This window comes from Amblyomma americanum, chromosome 8 (assembly GCF_052857255.1).
Source record: "Amblyomma americanum isolate KBUSLIRL-KWMA chromosome 8, ASM5285725v1, whole genome shotgun sequence".
In the NCBI taxonomy this organism is placed as follows: domain Eukaryota; kingdom Metazoa; phylum Arthropoda; class Arachnida; order Ixodida; family Ixodidae; genus Amblyomma; species Amblyomma americanum.
This window is the reverse complement of record NC_135504.1, coordinates 112,677,442-112,705,291: the sequence shown is the minus strand read 5'-3', so window position 1 is coordinate 112,705,291 and position 27,850 is coordinate 112,677,442. Positions and strand designations below refer to the sequence as shown.

The 27,850-nt window shown below is 47.3% G+C and overlaps 1 protein-coding gene across 3 annotated transcripts in view; it reads right to left on the bottom strand.

Moving 5' to 3' along the window:
* Positions 1-27,850, bottom strand: part of LOC144102039 (WD repeat-containing protein 13-like) — a 53,190-nt gene that overhangs the window by 11,207 nt on the left and 14,133 nt on the right. For 2 of the 3 annotated variants that reach the window (XM_077635304.1, XM_077635307.1), the window contains exons 7-13: positions 24,438-24,572; positions 20,655-20,821; positions 16,129-16,188; positions 13,365-13,448; positions 11,459-11,517; positions 5,330-5,452; positions 2,354-2,475 (exon numbers count right to left, since the gene is read on the bottom strand). In XM_077635304.1, the coding sequence (XP_077491430.1) occupies positions 2,354-2,475; positions 5,330-5,452; positions 11,459-11,517; positions 13,365-13,448; positions 16,129-16,188; positions 20,655-20,821; positions 24,438-24,572 (750 nt within the window). The remainder of the gene's footprint in view (positions 1-2,353; positions 2,476-5,329; positions 5,453-11,458; positions 11,518-13,364; positions 13,449-16,128; positions 16,189-20,654; positions 20,822-24,437; positions 24,573-27,850) is intronic. The other variant, XM_077635305.1, reaches the window with a different exon arrangement.

Sequence of the window (27,850 nt, the reverse complement as noted above, 5' to 3'; positions counted from 1 at the left end):
TTTAGCTGTCTGCATAATTACACCAGGTTGCTGCAGAGCACCAAACATAAATTTTATGCCAAGGACCGACTTGACATCCTCCGAAATAACCCAAAAAGGTTTGGTCTTTGTTAACTCCCAACCGTAGTGGGTCGCATAATATCACTTTATTAGATGCCGACGGCTCTCACGTTCTAAAGGAGCTCCGTTCGGACGTAATGGACGAGTACTTCTCGTCTGTTTTCACGCAGGAACCGGTTACAAATATTCCTATAGCGGCCAGCTTAAATTTCCCTCAAATGCCACCAGTTGATATCTCAGTTGATGGAATATGTAAATTAATAGATAACTTAAAGGTTTCCAGTGCCCCTGGGCCCGACAACATATCTACCAAATTCTTAAAGGTACCAAACTAATATCTCCTACAAATAATTATCACGCAGTCTATCTCCAGTGGCCAAATCCTGTCTGAGTGGAAGTTAAGTAGAGTTGTACTCACCTTTAGGGCAGGGAACCGCTCCGATCCATCCAATTATCGACCTATCTCGCTAATGTGCATTGCATGCAAGCTCATCAAACATATAATTTACTCTCACATTGCAACGCACCTAGATAATAATTCCTTTTTCTTCTCTAACGAACACGGATTTCGTTCCGGTTATTCATGTGAAACTCAGCTTTTCGAATTCATGACTGACCTCCACTCAAACCTAGACTTATCATTTCAAACAGACATAATTTACCTTAATTTTTCTAAGGCTTTTGACCGCATTCCCCACAAGCGCCTCATGACCAAACCTTCCTACCTGTCTCTGGGCCCACTAGTATTATCATGGATTCACTGTTCATAATTTACCTCGATTTTTCTAAGGCTTTTGACCGCGTTCCCTACCAGCACCTCATGACCAAACTTACCTGCCTGTCTCTGAGCCCACTAGTATTATAATGGATTCATTGTTTTTAACTAATTGTTCGCAATACACTGTCATTGATAGTCATCCTTCCACCGCTACAAATGTTACCTCTGAAGTCCCCCAGAGATCAGTTCTTGGCCTGCTTCTGTTTTTAATCTTTATTAATGACCTTCCTGCTGGAATTTCGTCATCCATCCGTCTGTTCGCAGATGATTGTGTTCTCTACCGTCGTATTTGTTCTAATAGTGATCAGTCTCTGCTGCAGGATGACTTAAAATTAATCCAAAACTGGTGCTGTACCTGGTTTATGAAGTTGAATGTGACTAAATGTAAGTTTATGCACGTGTCCCGGAAACGATCTAACTTGCTCTACTCATATTCGCTAAACTCGACCGTGCTATCGCAAGTAGAATCTTACAGGTATCTTGGCATCGAAATAACAAGTAATTTGAACTGGTCAAAGCACATCGTCACTTGCTGCATGCGTTTCCAAATCACTAGGCTTCATTAGACGATCTCTCACATTTTCTCTGCCCACGGTTAAGACTAATCGCATATAAAACATTTATCCATATCAAACTTGAATATGCATCGACTATTTGGAACCCCCATCAAGAATACCTAATCCAGGCGTTAGAAGCAGTCCAAAACCGAGCTGCTCGTTTCATAACATCCAAATACAATTCTTGGCTGAGCGTTACTAATATCAAATCTTCCTTTGGTCTAACTCCCCTGTCGTCACGACATAAGATAGCAAGACTTTGCCTATTTCACAAATTTTATCATAATTTCCTGCAATTACGTGAGAGCCTTAATCTGCCTCCCTTGAGATTTTCCTGGCGTTTGTTTAATTGTAACAGTGTTCAGCATATTCATAGTACCACTAACGCTTTCAATAATTCCTTTTTGCCAACTGTTATATCCGAGTGGAATGTACTCCCTGACGGTATTGTCAATGAAACCAACTGAGTAAAATTTAAACACTTATTGACTGCTTATTTCTCTTCTCAATTCCTGTAGAATGCCTTTTATTTGCCTATTTATTGTATTGGCAATTTCTATGCGTTTACTGTGTTTATTTGTGCTTGTCATTTATATTTGTGTTCTACCTTTGTGACCCGTTAATACCATTTGTTCCGCCCCCCTTTATGTAATGCCCCATTGGGGCCTTTAAGAGAAAATAAATGATGATGATGACATGGGACAGCCACAGGTGGGCCACAACATGGGTAATTCGAGATCAGCGGCCGAGATTTTTGCCAGCCAGATCTAAGCAACATTAAAAGACAGGATGGCTCAGAGAGATGAGCAGAGAGATAGACAGTAGATGAGCCCAACAGAGGAGGACTCCCTGCTCCATATGAGTACCGTAAGTATGATGGACAGACAGAACACTGAGGCCATTTTGTCTAGCTAAGCTGGTACACACTAGGCTTGACGAATGACGATGATGGGCTCACCGATGCATGCCCCCTGGCGGAAGGACATGATGGGGCAGAAGGAGCTCCGCACGGGCGTGCGGAGGCGGTGCTTCACGTAGAACTTGCGCTTCAGGGACAGGCTGCCGTCGGAACCCTGCACGCTGCAAAAAAATAGTGGGTGAGAACGCTTCGCAATGCATGAAACCATAGCTCCTATGTGTGTGGTGAAAGGCATACAATTAAACCTCGATGCAACGAATTTCAGTGTAACGACATCCTCGGTGTAACGAAGTATTCCAGTTTTCATAACTTCACGCCCATAGAACACCATGTATGTTTAGCCTCAGTTTAACGAAGTAGATTTTGGCGCACTTTCAATGAAACGAAATTTCATTGCTGGCTGTAAACAAACCCGTGGAGAAATTGTATCGTGGGCGCGTGTGGTTGTGAGGAGCGCATGCCAAAGTGCGTATTGGAGTGCGTATATGTAATATGGGTGCCGCGCTGCTCTCGCGTACAGAGAGCATGGCAGACATAAATATGACGACGATCACAGTGGTGAGGGCACCGCCGGCCGCGCCATCTGAGGCAGTACAGGCGAGGCTAGCACGAGCGTCTGCCTAGCCTTGGCAGCCTGCCAGGCCAGCCCGCGGCTCTCACTATCTCACCCAAAATAGGCAAATCGTCGCCGAATATTTATCACGTTTACAGATGCCCAAAGCTTGGTAAAAGGACCGGAAGGTGAGTGCCGTTGGCACGCCTGTCAGCTGTGAAGGCCGTCGCACACTTCACACCTGACTACCTCGGTTCTCACTCAGACGATGCGCGTATGTGCAGAAAGACACAAACTCGCGCTTATGGCAGAAAACCAGGAGCGGAGTTGGCCTGATTTTATTTAATTGATTGGAGGACACTCTCTTCGTTCCTGCTGACATGAGAGACAACAGTAAGAAAAATGCGAGGGAGGTGGGGGGCCGACGACGTGGCCCGCTGTGAGGCCGCCGTTGACGGCCACGAGGTCGCAGTGGTGACAGCGGCGGAATGCAACGTCGTATCTGCCGCGTGCTCGGGGCACTTACAAGAGGATAATTCACGGTGAGTGCGTCGTTCCCACCACCCATGAGGTGGCTGGCGAGATAAAGGTGTTGGGGCAGTTCGCGAGCTCACAAAACGTGCGTGTAACACAGTTGCTGCTAGCTAAGAAAGGGCAGAAGGAACGCTTTAATCGCAAATAAAGGTTTTTTCCTGTCAGTTATCTGCAGCGCATTTTTGGTGGTTTCTGAGCATGCTAGGAGGCGAATTCTGATGTTGCGAAATTTCAATATTACGAAGTAAACTGCTGATTTTACTGACTTCGTTAAACCAAGGTTTAAGCGTGACAAGCACGCTGTGAGCACCTGAAGAAAAAAAAAAATACCTGCAAGTTTCATCAGTACAAAGTAAAGTACGGCCTCGCAGCCAAGAAATGCTAACAATGGCTACTGCACCCCATCATGACAAGAATCAATGATGCCTGATATCGAGTGTACAGCCCAATCCCCAAGCAGCTCTGACCAAAACAGTGGTGTAATTAAAGCACATTAAAAAAAATTATAGACCACTGTTTGCTACAAGGGGAACCATGGAGAAGGAAAGTAGTTGCAGAGATAAAAATGACCACGCAGTGTTATACTCTTGCACATTAATGAGACCACAATGTTATGCTGCACATTAGTGAGAACAGCATATCTGCCACTGCACGGTCATTGCACCACAATATATCTGCCACAAAGCTTGCACTATAGTGGCCTCAATGCTTGGATCAAAATTTTTTTAATTAGAAAAAGAAAAGACAAGGAAGAAAGGAGACACATTGTGTAGAAGATGCATTTGTACACTGTTCTCAGGTAGAGATTTTTGAAGTGGTGAAATGAGCAACAGTGAGTTTTCCATGCTCAGCCAAACAATTCAGCCTCGTCACAACCAGAACTGGGGCATCAGTGTTCTCACGCAGTGGAGTTGTGTTTTTGGCCCACATTCTGGAGGTTCCCACTAAACAGACACGTCCAACTACGGTTTGCGTCGATTGGCTGGAGTCCCCAAATGTGGCAGTGACAGCTGCACGAGACAGCATGACGGCTGAACATGCATGCGGCAGAAAGCACGGCGACTTCTGGATCGGATGAATGCATTCAATAGATGTGCTTTATTCATGATTAAACCGTCGTGGCGAAGTGGTAGCATCCTTTAAACGCTAAAGGCCCTGGTTCGATTCCCAGCCTCGACACAGGTTTTTTTTTTTTTGTATTCAGTGAGTGTGTGGGGGTTTTAGCGGCTCCCATAGATGCCGCCACCGGATATGTTGGTTAGCTGTTAAGTGCGTAAGGGCGGGTAAGGGAAAGGGCAGGTGAGGGCGGCTCCGCGGTGACGTGTGCAGTGTGACATCATGCCAAATGGGGCGGCGAGCACGCGGCGTCTGCCCAGCTGCGGCCGTTGCTAGGCAACGGCTTAAGGTCTGTCTCTGTCCCTCCTCGGAGCACCACCACGGCGAAATCGCAAGTTCGTGGCCAGTAAAGCTTTCACTCTAAAAGAAAGTTGTGTTTGAATGAGAGGCCATGGGCAGTTCTACGCAACTATATTATGGTCCGAGATGATGACGATGGTTGTCGTTTTAGGAGCAACAGGATGTGTGCAGTTTAAGACAGGGTCATTCTGACGCTTTCAGAATACCACCTCTGCTTCAAACTTGGGAGTCACTGGCTCCAATCTTGCAGCCTTTCCTCTATGTTCTCTCATTTTTACCAATTACCACGGAGTTCTTCCATTTTAGTGCTCCTTTCTATCTGACTGTAGTGTACTGGGGAACATAGGCTGTGCGTTTTCCGGAACCAATGGAGTGTAAGACCTGGACTCTATGAAATGTTCCGACAGTGCTGGGCTGCTTGCTATACAGGCACACTTTGCAAGAAAACTACCACTGGCTACACCCAATGTCTTATGCAGTTCCTGCTACTTTTTTGACTCAACTTTGCCCACCTGTAGAGGATCAGGGCGTTGATGAGTCCGCAGTTAGCCAGCACCGAGGGATCCCGGGCCTCTCGGCTGGCCCACTGGCGAGCAGACAGGCATGTGATGGGGCAGTTCTCAGCCACCACCATCCTGCACACATTGGGCGCAGCGCCAAGGGCCTGGTTAGGCACGGCTTCCTATTCACCCTATTTTTATGAAACACACTCTGTTACTGTGAAGGCACAGGTTACACAACGGTGCATATGTTTAGGTGGATGGCATGGAAACAGTAGAGACGAATGAAGACACGCATTAAACACAACACAGCACTGGCTTACAAACAGTTAAGTACATTTTAGAAACTGATAAAAATTGCAAGCTTAGGAAAAAACAAAAACAAAACACCACGCTATTTCCATGGTACGCAGAAGTGGAGACCCTAGGTGCATCAGTGGTAGCATGCCGGAAAATAAGTGCAGGATTTCCCTGTCAGTGGTATCAATGGTGGTGCCCACTGATACACTGGTCTGTCAGTGGAACGTACGCGACAAGCTTCGATAACCTCCACTGTAACCAGGTTAGTTTTAGGTACAATGGTGTACTCTTTAAACTCTAGTCGGCAACCACAAGTGCTGTAAAGGGCTGCTCCACGCTTCTTCCACGCTTTGTAGGTGCACTTGGTTCCATGAACTTCCCTAACTTGGTTCCTCAATGTTAAAGGAACTTAAAGACATCTGCCACAGGATGCAGTTCCTAAACACAAACATGCCAAATAAAGCCCTATGCGGATCATGCAAGTGCTGCTATTAAACGAAAAGCCGAGCTATAAGACCGAAATATAAAACAGCAGCTTGCTGATAAACATTTCCCTTAAAACATAAGAACAATACAGCAAATTAGAGGCATGAATTACCACCTGCGTTGCTCAATTTTAAGCATCCTTAGCACTGTCACACAGTTTTTATTGTTCTGTCGGCACTGTCAGCTGCAGCTAGTAATCAGCATATCAATATCAGGTTCCTTTACAGGCATGAAAGAAATGAACCTGATATCCATTGTTACCCTGCAAAACCTGCCTGCCAACGAGGGCCGGACATGAAGCATGCTGGACACATGAAGCATAGCAAACATGGACACCTCTGAGGTGTGTCACTCCCCTAAAGCCCCTCTATTCTTCAAAAGTACTGCCATTATTAGATCTTTCTGCGACCCCGCTCACCCCGGTGTTTCCTCTTCACCGCCTAATGTTGCCCCGGCCTCCTCTGCTCCCCCATTCACCAATCCGTGCCACATGGGAGCGCGCACTGCGCTTTTATACATGTTTTCTTTCTAGCAAGCTCCGATCACCATCTCTGGACCAGTGCGACAAAAGTGCTGCACATGCAAACGGATTGATTGAGGGTATTAGCGGACGAGACAAGTGTGTGAGGGACGAGAACTTAATAGTGATGCCGTGCTGCTGCGCCCCCGGTTGCCGGAACCGACAACGCGAGGACAAAAGGTTTTTTTGCTAACCATCCGGTGAGCACAACGCAAAAGAAGAAAAGTTTGGCTGCACAGGATCGGGCGGGCAGACTTCAAGGAGGTTGCAAAAAATGCACAGCTTTGCGAATTGCCACGGTTATTCATTACCTCTTCTTGAACCGTGTTTATGCTTGCCTCTTTAAAAACGCGCTTGCATATGTCCATGCTGTGTGCAGCTTTTAGCATGTTTAAGTTGATCTTTTTCGAACGCGCTTGCTTTGTTTCATGAAAGCTTTTTCTCTCTGCGAAAGTGCTCGCATCTGTGCCTGGCTTGTGCTATAAAAGCAAATTTATTCAGGCCATGTTTTTAGCTCCACCAGAAATAGACACATTATCCACACTTTTGAAGGCTCACTAAGACTGTGCATCAGCTGCACATATCTGTAAAAGGCAAAGAGCAGCAGCGGCCCAGATGCTAGGCACTGCTGACCCAAGATAGTCGAAATCTTTCATGCGCCGGCCAAACAAAAGTATTCTGCCTCTATAGACCGTTTACAACGCCCGGTTCTTCCATTTGAGACCTGATGGCGACACAGGCACGCTAGGAACACGGTGCCATTACGAACCTCGTAAGTTGCCAGCATGTACCCCCTTTGTCAAAAGTAACCGGGCACAAGCGGTTTGTTTCTTAGGCGCGTAGCGAAGCACTTACGGCAGCCCTTAAGCTCTGAATCTGAGCAAAGTAAGGGGAGTCTTGTCCTCACGTTCTGACACATTTCGGTGTTTAGGGGTGCTATTATATGGTTGAGAAGTAAAAACTTGCTGCTTGGTTACTTTTGACAAAGGGGGCACACCTCGACACAGCAGTGGAAATATCGTGGGTGGCTGTCGAATGTGTTCTTTCTATGAGTATGTGGAAAAGCAGAGGAAATACGTGCTGTGTTGTGGATTGCAAGAATTGCGACGGAGAGTTAAAGGTGTGGAATCAGATCGTTTGTGATCATCACGGAATCAAACTGCACAAGGACATACTGCCCCTGTCACGCCCGTTCGGCATGCGCCCTTCTGAATGGGCGAACGCAACAAACACGTTCGCCAGCGCTAGATAGCCAATAGATAGGAAGAAAGGTTTCGATCTTGGAAAAATCTGCGAGGGCAAGTACCCAACATAGCCGCATGAACAAGCTGTTCCGCCACCGAAACCGTCACTTGTGCTTTCAGGTGCTGTGCAGTTGCGTCCGCGTGTGTAGCCAGACCCCATTGCTCATAAGTTAAGGTGTGCGGGAAACTAACCAGTAGAAAATAGTTAAGGTTTCCCAAGCACCGCTAACAGGCTGTAAACAAATACGTACGATGTGCATGTGAGCATTTTAGAGCGGTGTCTGCATGCATGCACACAACACGACAACGATCTGCGAGCATTAAACCTAGCCATTTTAGATAATAACAATAAAAACATTCAGCAGAGCCCTCCGAGGATGCAAAAACAAGCATTCAGGCGATCCATACCATGGCTCGAAGAGGGAGAACTGAGTGGCTCTCCACTACATGAAGCCCGATCACGTTTTCACACCTCAAGGGATCAAATTAGGGCTCTCACATGTCCTTCGAAGATTTGGCAAAACCATAGTGTCGTCTGCCCACTCCTTTACTACCATATCAGCCGAAACACTGCCTGTCAGAACCGAACCATCAGGCGCCGAGCAGTCAGGAGGCGTGTAATGGCAGCGTGATCACGTGATCAAAGATGGCAGCCCCCATGACACGGCGCTGTAAAGCCTGTATAAGAAGTGCATAAATGAACCTACCAAACGTCGAAAACCTACTTGCATAGGAGGACTCTGCGCGCAAGATATTCTCAGAAGACTTCATAACGACGTTCTCGCATACCCTAGCAGCGCACAGCTCCGGGTGGTTGTTGGGGTTGACGTCAAAAAGGCTTTTGATTCCGTGCCCCACTCTACCATACTTTCAACGGCTCCAGGAAGTGGGGATACGCGGGAACCTCTACCGCTTCGTGAAAGCGTTTCTTGCGGACAGAACTTTCTCGGTAATGGTTGGGGATACTCAGGGTGCACGGCAACCTAACCGAACCGGCGTACCCCAAGGCGCCGTCATATCTCCGGCTCTTTTTAATATCGCGATGTCAGGTCTTCCGCCAATTCTAACGTCGATACCCGGTCTTAATTTTGCCGTGTATGCGGACGATATAACGCTCTGGACCAATTCTGGGTCCCCTGCGGAGCAGGAATTAGCCTTGCAGACAGGCCTTAATGCCGTCCACGACTACATCAAGAAATGTGGCATGAAAACCTCTCCGGAAAAAACCGAGTATGTGGCTGTCATAAACGGTCCGCGGCTGCGAGCCGAGGCCGAACGAAATCTTATCTCTCTTCATTTAGGGGACTCGGTTATTTGCCGGAAACAAACAATCCGTATACTCGGAATGCTTATTGACGAGGATGGAGGAGCCAAAAGCTGGATTCATAACACGGTGCTTAGTTGCCATCAGGCTTTACATCTTATGCGCCGCGTCTCTGCTCGTGGGTGGGGAATCAAAGAGGTGGGACTCCGTCAGATAGCCCTGGCACTCATAACATCAAAAATACTGTATGCATATTCCTACATGCGGCTTAACGCGACCCAACGCCTTCAGCTTGAGCGAATCAATCGGAAGGCGATGCGCCTTGTTACTGGCCTACCACAGTTCTGCCCAGTAGAGGACCTACACGCATGCAGCAAAATCAGTGCCCTACAGGATGTGGCAGAGCAGCACTTGCAAGCCCAGCGTGTCCGTCCCTCCACAACGGCGGCTGGCCGTCAGATCCTGCGGGCATTAGGCTACAACACTGACAAATTAGAGCTGCTGTCGTCTCCTGCCCCACCATGGGAACTAATCGCTTTAGTAGAGGGTAAGCCACTACCAAAGAACATGAGTTCAGCTAATCCCCAAAGGCGCAAAGCTGCCGCTAAATGTCACGAGAAGATGTCATACAAGCTAGCCCAGGAAGGGACTATCCAACTATATACAGACGCCGCTCAGTTTCAACTTGGCGCCGCAATAGCTTGTCACGACTCTGAGTCAGATACCACAATAGTTGAACGGCTCTCCGAAGAACACACTGTCACTAATCTCGAACTCATTGCCATACGCCTTGCCATTACTCGAATAGTAGATCGACAGGATCCGGCTCCATGCACCTACCATGTTTACACTGATTCGCAAGCAGCGTACACCGCATGCCGCGCGGGGGGAGCAGACTATGCCGTTCTTAGCGCAATTCGAACTGAAGCCCGACGCCTGCGAGAGGAGGGCTACACTATTGTTATTAGATGGATTCCTGCACACGAAGGAATCACTGGAAACGAAAAGGCACACCAGGCAGCGCGCGCTGCAGCTCTTTCCGCACCTTTGCCTCGATGCACACTCGTTTCCGCTTCTTGGGCCCGTGATGACGTTGCACATCCGTCGTCACCTCCTATGGATAGGGCCGAGACATGGCATCGCGCGCAATGCTATCGCCGCCGCATCCTCCAGCACGTGGCGAACCCTGAGCAATTATACCGCCGCCCACCTAGAACTTTCCGAAGGGTAGAGGCGGTACTCCTCCGCCGCGCCCAGACTGGCCAGCTTCTGTCGCCAGCAAAGCTCAACCTCATCAACCCGCACTCATACCCGACCCCTCAATGCCCGGCATGCCCGGACAGAGGCACGGCCGAATACCTTTTGTGGCGCTGCCCTGCTTTTGACGTGGTGCGGGAGCGAGCACTTCAGTCCCTGGGCGGGCACCGACCTGGCACCTTGCAGGAATGGGTCGATCCACCATTACACATCGGATCATCGGACGCACTCCGGCTCTGGCGGGCTTTTCTCCTATACTTCAAGGAAGAAGAAGGGCCTGGCCGTTTCTTCGCAGAGCCGACCACAGGACCACCCCACTTCGAAGAAGAAGTGGAGACCGGCCCTCCTCCCCCTCCCCCACCTCCACCCCCATGAAGCCCCTCATTTCTGCCGCAAGGCTAGGCCTATTTTATGCAGAAATAAAAACGTATATATATAAAAAAACCTACCAAACCACGTTCACATACTTTCACGCAGTCAAAACTTAGAACTCTGATAACTTCGCTACATTACGAGTGCACTTGAGCACATCACGTGTGTGCGTCCTTCACCAACAAGAATTCTCTCCATGTGGATGCTTTACGCGTTAAATAACGGTTCTTTTCTCTATTTTTTGGTGCAATTCCAACACGGCATTATTAAGGCCAGTTGCTGACTGACATAGAAAAAACTGCTCTGCAGGGCTTGAACAAAGTTTCCTGTGGATTTCCTCTGGTAGCGTGCCAGCCGTCATTTGCTACGGCAGGTCTGGCATAGATGGTGCCACCAATGAGGCCGTGGCAAGCGGGAGAGTGGAATGGAGGAGGAGGGAAGCAGTTAACACTACTTTCCTTAGAGGGGCTTTATCAATCATCTGTACAAAATGCCCTCTGACTGGACTGATTCTACAGGAAGTAAAAAATGCCTCAAACGTGCCCCTTCCTACACCAGTTCCTACAACACGCCAGTTCCTGCAGAAAGCAAACCACTTGCTTCATCGCAATATATCTTATTCATAAACCGAGGCATTCAATCTGTCTCGACCTCCTGCCAAGGCCGCTGCATTCACAGGAAAGCACATTGCAGCTCACCGCTTTCCCTTGGTCAGCTTCCCAGTGGGCAGGTCGAACAGGTAGGACACGATGTAGCCCTGCATTGAAAAAAACGTGCGATGATCAGGGTGAACCACCTGGCACAGTGTTACACAATGTATGTTTCTGCAGGCGTTGTGCTGCATCTTGTGTGTGACTGTTGTATGTGTTGTTGTGTTCTTTGGTCTCCTCCCTTTGTGCTGGCTACATGATGTTTCCTGTGTCATCGTCAGGCCACTAGGCAGTGACGACGCAGTACACGACACACTGCGATCCAAGTGACTGTCCAAATAGTGTACAAAATTGTGTCAGCCACAGAGTATAGGGGTCACAAACTAAAACATAGGGCACAATCAAAGAGTGACAAAAAAATTATAGGGGCACCTGAACAATTCTTATGATGTGTACAAGTGAGAGAGAGTTGTCAACGTGACTTTCAATGAATCCAATGAACGCCAGCTGCCCACTGCTCCAGCAGGGGTGATGACGTCAGTCGCGTGCCGTGTTTCTGCCATGCGTACCTGCCACGAGTTTCTGATGACGGCGGGGTTTTCACAGAATCAGCCAAGTAACGCTCTCGCATTAAAAAAAAAGAAAACCACAGACCAAACAGCTGACTGATGCACCAGCAAGAAAATACTAGCTTATGGTAATTAAAAGTTTATTAGAAGTAATCCAGATCAGGGATGTTGCATTCCATTTATGCTCCCGTCAGGACAGCACATCAGCACTTGAAATTGTCCAAGATAAGTGCTAAGCTCACCAGAGTTTTGATAGCTTTAGGAAAGGTGGTTGCATCGAGCTTTTCAGCAACTACTGCTGATTCAGGGGTCAACCTTGACAAATGGAATAAGCCACCCACCAGCACTGCAGACAAGGTACATAGGCAATCTGCAATCTTAGCATTTCAAGCTATTTAAACTCGTTTATTAGTGAATACATCATTTACATAAAAGCAGTCACTTCCTAATGTCAAGAATAGAGAAAAAAAAAGTCTGAACACTGTACTGACTGAACAATGCAAGCTCCAACATGCGTTGGAGACCAGCACAGTGTCTCACGTGTCAGGGTTACAACAGCACTGAAAGGATGAACCTGCATGTGCTTTAGCACAAAAAACACAAACATTCTTCACTCCCAAAGAGCACAGGAGAGAAGACACAAGGTGCAAACACGTTCACTTTGTTTGACGTCCACAGCATCACCCACCAATTCCATACTGATGACGATATCTGCCACAGGTCCACACAGAGCTTGGACATTATAAATGGAGCTCTCACTGCTTCTGCAAATATGTGACACACTTTTCAGAAATACAGTGCATAAGATGAAAGTTTGCCTAAACAATGCGAGATGCTTTAGCAGGCATGATTCACCAAGGTGGCTGAGCCAGCTGAGCATCTGGGGTCAGTTTCATTTATCAACAAGGCTGTTTAAAAGCGTAGTTTAGAATTTGGTTGAGGCATAGACCGTGCAGGAGACAGAGGGCATTATAAGCCCTTCTAACGCAGAGATGTTACACAAGCATAGCTGGCATGGTGGGGCATGTGCTTATCGCTGCGATCACCTTATTTTCGAATCTCTGGTATGGCGCCCTTGAAAAGAAGGGGCACATAAAGCCTTCACAGATTAACACTGGTAGAAACCGTGACCTGTGTGAAGGCTTGAAAAGTGGTCAGAACGCAAGGCTTCCAACAGGAGCATTTTTTCTGCCTTGACCTGTGTACTGGTTGGCCCCTGGTTTTGGGACATGCGATTTTTAAAAAATTCAACCCATGCGAAAGTAAATATGGTATCACTAACATATTGTGAGATGTAGGCACTGCCAATGTAGAGAACACAGTCAAAGAGCTTTTTCATGGAGAAGATATATTAGTCACTGCACCACCACAAGTGGCGACCTCACCCGATCATCTCCGGCCCAGAGAAGCTTGCCCGTGGGGTCAAAAGTCAAGCACAGCACGCAGCCGGTGGTCTGGCTGCTGCCACCCTGCACAAAGGACACCTCACATGTGTTTTTGTGGAATTGTAGGCATGTTGTATCCATTTTCTCTTTTGGGCTTTACCATATGCATGGGTTCATTCTGTTATTGCTATTGATGTTCTGGAATAAGGAGTGACTCCTGTCTGGTTGCAAGTTTGGCCTTCAGCGTTTTGAAACAAATGGATGAACAAGCAAATGAATGAATGAATGAAATGTGAACGCAGGTGAAGGTGAGAGCATAGTCAACTAAAATAAAACAGACAATGCAAAAAAGAGAAGGACTCGAGGTGCAGAAACGACAGAAGCTCCACTGACGTTATAAAACAGTTCCAACTGCATTTCTGAATCGAAATCTGAACAGTTAGTGCCTCTTAATCTGCATGGTTGCTCTTCGGTCAAAGGGTGGCCAGTGCAAGAATTAAGGCCTGCAACTCATTCGTGTTCTGTCGAGTTCTCATTATGAGATGTTTAGATGTGTTATTCCGTGTGCGTGTGGTCTTAAGTTGAATGCAGGGGTGCTGTTTTCAGATGCCGGTCACAGGGACTATGTGCCAAGCACTTCTTTGCGCAAAGGGACAAAACAGCTGCTCCCAGTCGCCTTCCTTATTCACAGCAAACTGCTAAGTGCAATTTTTGAAGCAGCACTGGATTCGAATAGTAGTACTGTCAAGTGCAAAAGTGGTATATAGCACTAGCAGTTGCAGGGCTCGCTGCTCTTGTCGCTCCTTTCGGCATTTACACCAAGCTGGAGTGCCACGCATCAAAATGTGCAAAATGACATGCATCTGAATGAAAACGGCCGTCTCCTTGTCTGCCTGGACGGCTGCTGGAAAGTGGTGCGGCAACAACCAAAGCACCACTTAGATCTTGACAGTACGTACAATACACAGACTTTACTTTCTTTTTACTTTTGCGACCTTCAACAAGTGCGTTTTTTACACATGGGCCCTAGAAAGTGATTAACATTAGCTATGATCTTGGCAAACTCACAAAGTATTCCTAATGTGAGCCAGAGCTTAGCAGTATATTAGGATCCTAGGCAGGAGTGGCGATCAGGTGGCGGGTGACACACTTGAGGTTAAAAAGAAGGGAAGCACGTATGGTTGCGACACCTCTGTATCCCTTCGAAGAAATGAAATTTCGTATCTCAAAAGTCTGTTATGAAGGCATGCTCTGCTCGCGATTCCTTCCTTTCATGTATAGCGTTCGGTGCACTAAATGATGGATGTTGCTTGCTGTCATGTGTTTTGTTGTTGTTTTTTTGTTTTTGCTTTTGCTTTGCCTGTATGACATGACTTTTGCTACGAATACTCGACACTGCTTTTGCTAAGAAAAATTTTTTACTCCTCTCTGTGGTTTCAAAAACCTTTTAGCCGAAGCTAGTAGTTAATGCACATGGGATAAGAAGGGTTCCGCAATTAGGTACATGTATGCTGTCTTGATTAATGCTGATTTCCTGTCACTGGCTGAGTTTGGGGCAATATTGCACCGTGTCACATGCTTGTGCTGGGTATTATAAATATGCACCCTTTCCTTCTAATAAACAGTTGGTAGTGTGCACCGGCATTCATTTAATAATGCACCAACTTGCCCGACAGGCCGTTATTCACAAAGTATTATTTCCCAGATTAGTATCGGGGTTTTCTCATTGCAGCTAAGTCCATCAGACCCTGCAACGAACACAGCAAATATGCCACATTAAAAGTCACTCTGACCGAACAGAAGGCACAAAAGTTTAATGCAAATTTCAAAATAAGGCACATGCTGCGCAAGGTGAATGTGAATTTCGTTTGAAGCTCAAGGAACACGTTTATGTACGTGCCTGTGCAGCTATTCTGAAGCCAAGAAAGCAAAAAGAGAACAATATTGTAGAGCGACACCTCAACTTCTGCCACTGTTTCATCAAGCACAATAAAGCATTTAGGTTTGCTGCACATATAACTAAACTCGAAAGAACAGAGAGATTGCATTTGCCGTATTCAAAGTAACTGCATGACTTAAGTGTCCAGTAATATTCCCCTTTCTCCAGAGTGAAGTGTCTCGGGGAAAACAGGGAGGGGCTCACAGGGTTCGTCATGTGAAAAAGCTGCTTCGGGTCGTGCATCGTGTCGTCCCACATCTTTCACTAGCAATCGGGTATGATGTATCGGTCCAGAAGTTGACAACTGTGCGCGATTACTTTCTCTCCATACTTTGTGCTTTCTCACTTTCATTTAATCAACCGACGTAGTCACCCACCGTGGCCTTGCAGTTACTTGCTGCCAACTCGGAGCAGTGAAGGAATGTGATGAAGCGCCCCGCCTAACATCGGTGAGCAGGTTGAAAAAGTGTAGAACTACTCTCTGGGCATCAACGCAAAATTTTCCAACCACAAGCGAAGCGTATGCTGTGAAATATTATCATATGCGAGTTGCTTTCTAAGGAAATGTTGTTTGACGCAGTGTAGGCATGCCGCGTTTCTGCCTCCGCCCAGAGTTGCTGCCGACCGCAGCACCACATTTGCTTACAAACATGATGCTTGTCTATAACACCTTTTGCTGTAAAAAACAAACACTCTGTTTAAAAGCTTAGGCATGGTGTACAGTTCAATGTTTAAGTTTTTCCACATGAAGTCAAAAACAAACAAACAGGGGGAAGAGGACTGTCCACAAATTGTTCTGGTGCAAAGTCACTGGAGGCCACTGACCTTAAGGTAGATGCCTGTTGAAATGTTGAGCACTTGGACGAGGCCCTTGTCATTGCCAGTCTGGCACCCACCACCACCACAGAGAGTCAAGGAAAGCGAGAGCGGTTCCACTATGACAAAGCAATCCACGAGTTTGCAGAAAAAAAAACGCTAAAAGCACGAGATGACACTCAAGACAAGGGCTTGTGGTCCCTGCTCTTTGATCTCACATGTTGCACCTTACACAAAATCCTTCGGGAGGCAGTTCCCCTCAGGGGAAGCTTCTGTAATCATCGTCATCAGCCCAGTGACATCAACTGCAAGACAAAGACCTCTGCTATTCACCTGCAGTTAACTTTGTCCTGTGCCAGCTGAAGCCACCTTTTCCCTGCAGACTTCCAAACCTTATCTATCCACCTAACTTTTTGCTACTTTCTGCCACACTTGCCTGCGCCTGGTATCCAGTACGTTACCCTTAACCAGATCGGTTGTATTGCCTTCGTATCACATGCCCTGTGCAAGCCCATTTCTTCTTTATTTTAACACGTTATATTAATACTCATTTGTTCCCTGATCCAATCTGCGCTCTCCCTGTTTCTTAATGTCACACCTCTCACTGTCCTCAGTTTAGAACTCTTTTCATTAGACTCCACGTTTCTGGCCTACGGGTGAGTATGAGTAAAATACAGTTGTTGCATACTTTACTCTTGAAGGATACTAAGGAAGCTTTTGCAGCTGTGTTCAAGAGTTCACTGTGAGGTGAGCAACGGAATACCGTATTTACTTGCGTAATGAACCCACTTTTTTTCCAGGAAAGTTGACATCAGTTTGGGGGAGGAAGGCTCATTACAGGGAAAAATAGTTTCGACACATTTTTTTCTGTGAGAGTCGAAATTTCGTACAGTCGAACACGGATATATCGAACTCGAAGGGGATCGCGAATTAATTCGATATATTAAAAATTCGATATAAAAAAAATACAGGCCCAGAGACTTTACCTGTGGCGGACGTTGACCCACCGATCGGAGCATTCAAGAATGACAACTATTTCCGCACACACGACGCAACGTAATGCTTTATTTGCGTGAAAAAAAATCGTTTATGTTGGTCTGCTTCTTCACCTTGCAAATGAAATTAAAGACACCAACCTCGATCTTATCGAGGCTGTTCAGGTGCGAAAGCCCGGTTCCTTCCATGTCGCCGCAACAACGGCGAATCAAGCTGAACGCGGCCGCCACTTCAGCGCCGGAGTACGAGCATGTAGCCGCCCCCTCGTCCGGACGATCTTCGTCGCCACTCGAGCTGTCGGCCTGGGTCCCTGCGACTGCAGCTACAATGTCCTCGTCGGCGAGGCTCGCAACAGCCTGAACATTGCTGTCAACGTTCACAAAATCGTCAGCAGACATTTCGGCTGGAACGGCAGCCGGGAAAAGGGACGACAACTCGCGAAACACGTCCATGCGCTCGTTGTCGCCGTCTTCGCAGGTTTTGGGAAGTTTGGCCGCCACGAGGCCTGCCTTCTGGAAGCAGTTGGCCACGGTATCCTGCTTCACGTCTCTCCAGGCGCCCGTCATCATTTGAATGGCGCCCAGCAGGTCAACCTTAAGCTCGGCGCCCATGCGGAGGTTCACCAAAAGCCTATCAATGAGTCGCCTCCTGTAGCCGACTTTGAACGACTTAATGTTCGCCGGCAGCAACTTGAGCGCGATGTTTTCGAGGTCGCAGGTGGTGTGATGGGCCGAGCAATTATTGACGAGAAGGCAAGCGTGACGCCCCGACTTGCCCAGTTTGGCGTCCCACGCTTGCAGCCATTCTGTAAACAGCTGACGCGTCATCCACGCCTTCTTATTGAAGGCGTAGCGAACGGGGAGCTGCTTACAGTTTTTGAAGCAGCGCGGTGCCCTTGCTTTGCCGATCACAAAGGGCTGGAGCTTTTGAGAGCCATCCATGTTAGCAGCGAGCAGAACGCTCACGCGGACTTTGCTCATCTTGCCCCTGTGACACGTGCTGCCCCGGACGTCGAGCGTCTTGCTGGGCAGCATCTGCCAAAACAACCCGGTCTCGTCGGCGTTGAAGATTTGCGCGGGTGAAAACTTCGCGCAAATTTCCGGCCATTCCTTCGAAATCCACTGCTGGATATCCTGGCTGATGACGGCTCCGCTTTCCCCAGAAATGGTTTTGCCAACTATCTTATGGCGGTTCTTTTGTCATCACCGAGTGCAGCGGCAAACCATTTGGCTTTAGCCATTAGCATTGGGCCATCCACCGGAATGTTCTTAGCCCGCACCTCTAAAAACCACGCATGGAGAGCCTTTTCAACTTTTTCGTGGGCAGGAGCGCGCACACGACAAGCTCCCGACGTTCGTTGCTCCGCCGCTTTCGACTTTATGTCCGCCTTGTTTTTTAACAAAGTGCTTAGAGTGCTCCGAGGAATCCCGAAGTCGTCTGCCACCGTCGCACTTTTCTCGCCCGCCTCAACACGCTGAATGGCTTTCAGCTTTGTCGCAAAGTCCAGGTTCTTGCGCTTCTTGACGCTGCTTGTGCTTGCTGCGGCCATTGCTTCCGCGTCAGCTCACCACGATCCAGTCACACGTGTTGTGAGACGCACGCAAAACAATAATGAACACGAAACACAAGAACGCGCACAAAACACAAGAATTCACGTGCGCAGCCTCCGCCAACAAAGCGCTCGCGATGGCCACCTCCGAGGGCAACAGCGTCATACGAAAGGCACGAGCTGTGGTTGGCTGAGCGAAACTTGTGAAAAAGCAACAAGAAAAAAAAAAAAGACAAAAGGAGGAGGCCGCCGGCGCCTTCGTTCCTGGCTACCTTTTCCGAGCCGATCACTATGGTTACGCGGGGGAAGGATGAGAGACATTGGGAGAGAGAAAAAAACTGTTCCGCAAGTCGGAGAGCGTGCGCAGCGGGAGTACAGTCCGAGCCTCCCCCCCCCCCCCCCCCCCCCCCTCGCTCTCACATTTTCCGAGCCTTTCGGGGGAGGCGTGGAGCTCGCGAGTGCAGCAAGTGCCTAGATCGCGCGGCGTTCTAAATATCCAATGGCGGGTAAAAATATTGTTCGATATAAACGCACCAATTCCTATACTTTTACACAGAATTTTCAAGGGGATAATTTACGAGTTCGATACAGACAATACAGTTGAATCCCGGCACAACGAATTCCACTTCAACGAAATTTTCGCCACAACGAAGTATTTTTCATTCCCCGCAAGATCCCCATAGGAGTGAATGTATTAAAATTTCCTCGAAAACGAATTACTTTGTGAGCACGCATTCGCTTCTACGAATTTTTCGCGAGCCTTCACCGGTCAGTGGCCCGCCTTTCTTCAAAAGTTGGGTGCTGTACGAGATTATTCCCTGCTAAAGCAGTGGCTTGGAGCAGCTAAATAATGCGCAGAATGTATGTTTATTACACTGTCATGTATTCTCTATTTAAAAATTTGGTTGGGAGTCGTTTATTCGTCATAGGGAAGCAGCGAAGGGACCCCTTGGCGCCGTGCGAAGGCCGAGAGTCACATGATGCCGCTGCTGGCAGTGAAATGCAAGCAGGCTAAGTTCACTGATTTCTGGCAATAAAACTGTTTTGCTGGAGTTATTGCCTCGCACTTTTGGTTAATTTCTCGACAGCGAAATTTCGCGACAACGAAATTTCTCGCGCTTCCCGTCGATTTCGTTGTAGCGGGATTCAACTGTAATTCGATATATGTGGGTTCGATATATCCGTGTTTGACTGTACATGTTGGCACGCCCACCAGCCCACTCATTCGCCCATCCATCACCAACAAAAACACACGGTCAGCCACGTTCATGTCGGCGGTGTTAAGCCTTGCTCGCTTCAAAAGGTGCTTGCTGTATCCTGGGAGTGATCTGACAATTTTGTGATAGTTGAAGGCGCCAGCCAACCACGGTAAGACAAAACGAACACACTGAGCAATGACCCCGAAGGTCAGGTACGTGTTTTTTACAGGACGTTAAACGAACTCTCAGGACGGTTACAAGTCTGTAGTGCGAATGTTTAAACGTTAGCTGTGGTGAGAGAAGGATTAGGTGAGAAGGATCTCGAGCTCATCAAATTGCCTGGGGGTGTGAAGGTCCTGCTTCCTCCGTATATCATTTCAGTGGAGGATGTCTTGTGGCCTTCTAGTTTAGACTGTTACACTACTGTCCGATGCTTGAGTGTTCGACGGCTTTCTAAGCATAAAATGGTGCAGCCGGGTGCGCACCAGTGTGCCAAGCAAGCCACCGCTGCCTGCGCTCCTGTCAAAAGCGCACAGTGTCTTGGCGCCCTGTCAAGTTCGCCGAGTGTGCCACCCTTGCAGGAGCTCTTGTCAAAAGATAAACACATCATGACGTTATCGGTACGCTGCCAAGGTTAGCACTGAGGGCACAAAACTGAGGGATGCGCTAAGAAACACTTAAAAAAAAGTAAATTCTCAACAACCAAAGTGGAGGGGTGGGTTCATTGTGCGAGCGGGTTCATTACACGAGTAAATACAGTAGTGCACTTCATTCTCACTCTAGAAGGATACGACCACCATATTGTTGTTGGCCGGCTGGAACACGCACGAGAGGATGGCTGCCCCAGCTGGGTCCGGCACCGTCCGCACACAGCTGCCGGTGGTGGCATCCCAGAGACGCACCGTACTGTCCAGGGAGCCCGAGACCAGCAGGTCATTGGACAGGGACCACTCGAAACCTGTCCACATGGCAACAGGAGAGAAGCAAGTGGATGGAACAGCCTCAATCACTTTGTTGCCTCGCAACAAATTGGCAATGCATCTAGTGCGAAAATGCACACACCTGACCCCCCACTTCACAACCTCCTCCACCTGCGTGCAATGCTGAGTGTGACTGACCCTTTCAAACATGCATTATGTTCTACTATCATGCATTATGCTCTACTTTAGAATTTCAAGCAGGCAGCAGACTTTTACGGTTGCAGAATTTCAAGCATATTTAAAAAAAAGAATATATTTATGCCCAATTTAATATTTTCTCAATTATCCAAAGCCATTTCCACAATGAAAACTCAGCTATACAGTCCCCCAGAAAAATATTCTAAAGTGTAAGAGAGAGAAATTAGGTTACTCCACTAGGCAGCACTTCCTAGGCACACCGTCGAACTTAGCAACATCCATTTTTTGCTTGTTTTTTAGCAGAAATCCTTTATGCTAGTGTAAGAGTAGTTTATTTGGTGACGCTGAGGACGATGGAGGCAGCGTTGAAGCAGTGGTGGTCTACCGTCAGTCAGGCTAAGCAAGGTCTGGCTCGGAGCAATGGTAATGCGACTGGGCTAATGCCCTTCTTCTTCTTCACAATGGCCCCGTGGCGACTCAAGGTGCCGAGAATGTAATACGGCTTGAGGCGTTGAACATGCACGGTCTCGCAGCCACAGCGGGGGAGATCGGCGGATGGCGTGAGTGGCTGAATAATGTAGTTAACTGGGGATGTGCTCTCCAGGACGCGATAGGGGCCTTGATATTTTGAAAGAAGTTTCTTGGAGAGGCCGGGAGCACTGAGGGGATCCATAGCCAGACGAGTGAACCGGGTGGGAAGCTCTTGTCAAGCTGACCTTCGTCATGGCGGTGTTTGTGGCGCCTCTGAGTGTTTGTTGTGAGCGACCTTGCTATCTGGCGGCAGTGTTCGGACTGCTGGACAGCTTCAGAGGCAGTTGCACACTTAGATGTGGCAGGGCGGTATGGGAGAACTGTGTCGATGGGAGCAGATGGATGCCGGCCGTAGAGCAGAAAAAATGCGGAGAAACCGGTGGTGGACTGTGTAGCAGTGTTATAGGCGTATGTTATACAGGGAAGAACAAGGTCCCAGTTCGTGTGGTTGGCAGCAACGTACACGGCCAGCATATCACCAAGGGTGCGATTAAAGCGTTCGGTTAGACCATTTGTTTGTGGATGGTAGGCAGTACTAGTCCAATGAATTATATTGCAGTCGGCGAGCAGAGCTTCACCTCCCACCAAATGTAAGAGTGGTTTATTTGGCAACGCTGAGGACGATGGAAGCAGCGGTGAAGCAGCGGTGGTCCGCCACCGGTCAGGCTGAGCAGGGTCTCGCTCGGAGCTATGGCTATGAGGCTGGGCTAATGCCCATCTTCTTCACACTAGGTACAAAGTGGCTCTGCTGTTCTGCCCAGCATGGATTTAAAAACCTAGCCGGCATACACTGATTTTGCGAAAACAGCTCTAGAGGCTTGGGAAAAAAATTACGGCCGATTTTTGTAGTTAGGCCAAATACGAATTAGGAATTAGGTGCGCTAGCAGTTCGGTTATCCCGTCGGTTCCGAGATTCAGATCCAGTGTTGATGGTGGCAGTTGTTTGGATAGCGATAATGGGCTAATGTCCATATATGCAGAATTTGTCATTCTCTCTATTCATAGATCCCTAGGAGTCTTCCTACCACTCCTGGCGCGGTGGTGCAGTGGTCAAGCGATGCGCCACTGCCCTTCTATGGCAGGTGATGCCATCCGTGGAACTTCGGCTGATGATTAACTGAGCTGCCGTCTGACACGGTGGGCAGGCTGCCAGGTATACATATGTATGCATCTTTTGTAAAACAGCGCGAACAGCGTCGGACAAGAACAAGAAGGACACGGGACGAGCGCTGTCCCGTGTCCTTCTTGTTCTTGTCCGTCGTTGTTCACGCTGTTTTACAAAAGATGCATATATACTAACTCGCTCAACTGAATATTCTGCTTATACATATATATATTGTTATGGGAATAAACGCCCAGAGCACGGCGTACGCTGACCAAGTGCCCTGCGCGGAAGAAGAGGAGCGGGGAGCGCGTGTAGACGAGGATAAAGAGTGGGGGCCGCCGGCGGTGTTCCTTCGACTCTCCAACTTTGTGTGCTTTCCTTTGGGTGGGACAGTCGTCTCGTTGCAATATAATATATACCTGGACAGGTGAGCAGCCAGCCACAACACCGGCTTCAGACACACACACACAACGGCTGAATGCGGGGAATGGCCACTATACGTGGTAGCGGAATAAAAATTTTTAAAAACGCATGCACAGTTGTGAAGGCTGTGCCACAGAGGTCTAAAGAGTAGTGCCCACACCTTTCCTGCCATCTACTGGATATAGGTTTCGCTACCAAGCAACTGCACTTCCTGAATGAAGGCACAGTGCTGTGCAACTACATGCTCTTCCTTGTCCACCACCTGATTACCACCTAGTGCTGGCGGTTCAGTCGCCAACCCATCCATCTGCTTCACCACAAAATGCCAGAGCAGTGGCTTCGCTTTCTACCGCAGACACCGAGCATTATTCCTTCTTTCACTGAAATACACTCCTGCAGTGGCAGAAACAAACTTCTAATGAAAGGGCACAGATGCCTGCAGACACAGGTCATTAATGCATTCTTGCACTAAACTGGCAAAAGCATATTGCAATCAAACATGATACACCAAACATGGATACAAAAAATTATTGCCTATATCCAACTCTTCCAAAATTTTCCTGACAAATGCACGCAATTGACACATTATGTACCGAACATAGTAGGGCACGAGTCGGACAAGCCAAACTCTTCAGCACAAAGCCGACGCCTGCTTTGATGGCAAGCAGCAGGCTTTGCCACACTACAAAAATGGCTGGTGGCAGAGTGGTAAGCGTTTGCTCCGTGGCTTTTCTCGGACTCACCGCCCTAGTGCCGCAAAAGCAGCAGTGTGAATGGTTGTAGCCTTAGAGTATCCTGTGGTGTCTATTTCCTATCTATCAGGGTGAATGGATGTATAAATAGTCCCTATTTATTTTTAGTGCCGCTGAGCTATCAGGACATGTGTGCCCTGAAAAATAAAGAAAATTCTGGCAGTTTAGCACTACTAACCACAAAATAATGTTCGAAAGCAGGTTTTTGCAGGTGCACACCAATGCCAATACCTGAAAGCCCAATTGAAAGCAGGTGTTTCTTTCCTTTTGTGACTTGCACACAGATATAAATTGATGAAGATGACGACGTGCCATACACAGCGTGAGAATGTTATTGCAGTTTAACACGAGGTGTGATTGGCTGCAGTGATAGCATATTGCTCTCATGCAGTGGCCAGCAAAGTTGATCAGTTTGTGCCACTGCGAGTTCGAAACCCAATCAGGGCAATATATTTATTCTATTTCTCCACGATTCAATGTCTCATTTCATTCCCGCCATTTCTCGCATCACGTGACTAACTTCTGAGGCTTCACCACACACATGCATTTTCCAGGTTAGGAGGTCAACGGTGCTTTTTCACTAAAAAATACATCTCAACTTCCTTGTAGTTGATACACACAAAGCCAGCAGTAGGCCTCACTCACCTGTGACCTTGCCATGGTGCCCCTGGAGCATGAACAGCACGCAGGGTGGGTCCAGGCGGCAGATGGATAGATTCCCGTCCGCTGAAGAGCAGCCAAGCAGGTACTTCTCGTTGTTTGCAAACCGCACAGAGGTCACTGCATCGGGTATGCACAGCATGTATGCGCACTGGGTGAATTACAATCCACCATAGTTACACACACATGTCATTGTGAGAGCTGTGCAAGCCTGGGAGAAAGGGATTATCGGGATGTGTTGACTGCATTTATCAACAGATCGTGCCACCATCCTGGTTTGCCATGAGGCAGTCTCGTATCATCCTATCTGCTTCATGCTACCTTCACGCTGTGGCCTCAAAGTTCGAAAGGAGCGCAGACATACCCTGATAATGTGTCAGGAGCACGGGCTGTTGGGCGAGTTGGTGCATTGCAAACACGTACAAGCGCACAAAAAACACAGACACGAAGAAGGAGACTTAGACACCACGAGCGCTTTGTGTACGTGTAAGCACTCGTGGTGTCTAAGTCTCCTTCTTCGTGTCTGTGTTTTTTGTGCGCTTGTACGTGTTCGTTCTGATAATGTGTGCCTGGCTTGCACTTTTGAAGCTGCTATGCACCACAGCTTTATGCAGGCCAACTGAAGGGCATGCGCAGCAAGCGACGCTTTGTTCTCTCGCATCTCAACACTATTCAGCACTATTTCACTATTTTGAGGGTGCTTCTCGCCACTGTCAAAATAGTGCTGTTTGTGAAATGAATGAGCCAGTCGCAGCCTGCGAAGAATTCATGTTACCAGGGGCCGTTACTCAAATTCTCAAGGGGCGTTGCTGCAGTCTTCTGCTTTTATGTAATTTACTATGATAGGATACAACTTAAAAAAACAGCAGTTGGTAACACTGAGCCATGGTCTGTGATGTCCTGAATTACTCTGCTGGCCAATCACAACAGTGAATGAAATCAACTTTTACGCGACAGCGTATACAACTCGTTCGGTTGAAAAGCTGTTGGCGTAGTAGTATCTGGCACCGCATATTGGAAATAGTCCGGGGTTGCATAAAAAAAAATCATATCATGGTCACTTGTGGTTCTAGTTATTGATGACTGATTGGTGTGTGATAGATGATGACGAGTTAATGAAATAACAGTATAAAATAAACACACGACATACACAGGAATGTATACTGCTTGGTTAGACAGCACAACAGCATGCAACTTGTCATGTGGTCATGCAAGTATGAAATCTATGAATTGACACAAGGGTGGTAACTGAAAATAACATGACAGGTACTAAGACCTCATTAATTTCGACTTCAAAGAATGAGAAGAAATCAATGAATCATATGAAGGTTGAGTTAAGCTGCCACCCCCCCCCCCCCCCCCCCCTTCCCCCCCCAAAAAAACTGTCGAATATGCGGTAAAGCCCTGTGACGAGGCTCCATTGCAAAAACAGCAAGAAGCCCGTGACAAACATGCAGTTTTGGCGTGCTGGAAGAAAACATGGACGTAAGCGAGAGGAACACACGTTGGCGTTGGAATAGCAGGACTGCTCTAAAGAAGAAAAGAAATACCAGCGACGGGACAATTGCCATCTGACAGCGGCATGCGGCTAGGATTCGATAGCTGGTGAATGCGTGGCCAATAGCTGCTGCTGTCCCGGGCTGGTGGCGAAGCTCTGTTTATGACCGTGCTACTGTTTAGCCTAACGAGAGGGGCCCTCCTGTCGTCATCAAACCTGATGTTGCGTGTACGTCAGATGTGCACGGGCTACAATGCACCATGCAATAGGCAGAATTTCTACACGATCACTTGCCCTGAGGTGACACCTCAACTCGACCCCCCTTCGGAAGATCCATGAGAAATTCCACAACTGGGCTTCTTCGCACATTACAGTTGACCAAAACAAGACGGCGGAGCTAACACTAGGAGAGTTATGAAGGCGACAGGACGAGTGCCATGGGTTTGGTAGTTAAGCATGAAGCACATTATTTATTTATTTAGAAATACTGCCAATCCCAATCGGGATCATCGCAGGAAGGGCGAAAACAGTATTCAACAAAGCAGGCACATAAAACACAGCGTTGCAACTATATGTGAACAGAGGCTGTTAGGTTTAATAGCAATAATAATAATCGGTGCGAAATAACATGGGAGCAATAATACAAGGGAAAAGAAACAAGAACAACATAAATGCATTACACATTAGAAAGAACAATTTTCATTACTTCAAATAGAGCACTGGAGCTGATGAAATGGTGTTTATAATGCACATTGTAAAGCTAGTAGGTGCGCTTCATATGTCTCTAAATATTTTTCTAAAGATGAGCTGGTTACACTTGATGGTAGGTTATTCCATTCTCGAATGGCTGACGGAAAAAACGAATGTCTAAAACAGTCTGTGTTGAATCGATATTCTTCCAATGTTTGTGAGTGCTTATGTCTCGTCGTTCTTGTTTCTGATTTTGAAATATACCTTGTACTAGGTATCTATGTTCACTATGTTGTGCATAAATTGATAAAGTAGTTTCTGTCGTGCAAGCCTGGCGCGGTTTTGTAACATGAGTATTCCAGCATTGCTTATCAGTTTTGTGGCCGATTCAGTTTGTCTGCATTTGTTGTAGATAAATCTTACAGCTTTCCTTTGAACTCCCTCTAGTTTCTTTATTAGTTTACCTGTAAATGGAAACCAGGCTATATTCGCATATTCAAGTAAAGGTCTCACAAAAGTATTGTAGGAAAGTAATTTAATGTCTGATGGCGGGTCTCAGAGGTGCCTACTGAGAAAGAAAAGTCATTTCAATGCAGCTGAGGAAATGAAGTGCACGTGCGAGTCCCATTTAAGATCAGATGATAAAAGTAAACCAAGGTATTTATGCTGTGTAACTGCGGGAAGCGGGATATTGTCTAGTGTGTGTGAAAAGTCCGATAGGTTATGTTTCCTGCTAATTTGCAAGACGGCCGATTTTTCGATATTAAGACTCATTTGCCATTCAGTGCACTAATCAGATACAGACTGTAATGCATTGTTAAGTGTTACATGGTCATCTGGAGAAGTAATTTCATGGTACAGCATGCAATCGTCAGCAAAAAGCCTCATTTTAATAGGAATGCTAGCAGGTAAATCATTGATGAAGTTTATGAATAAAATAGGCGAGAGAACGCTGCCCTGAGGCACACCAGACATAACTTCAGTTATGTTGGACTCTTCATGGTTAAATTCTACAAACTGTAATCGATCAACTAAGTAGCTTTTAATCCAGTTAATGATTGGTCCTTCGCCAAGTGTAGATTCCAAATTTAGAATAGCTTTTTATATGATGCACGGTCGAATGCTTTAGAAAAGTCTAGTAAAATGACGTCAATTTGCTTTTGATGGTCGATGCTTAGTGAAATGTCATGTATTAGTTCGACGAGCTGAG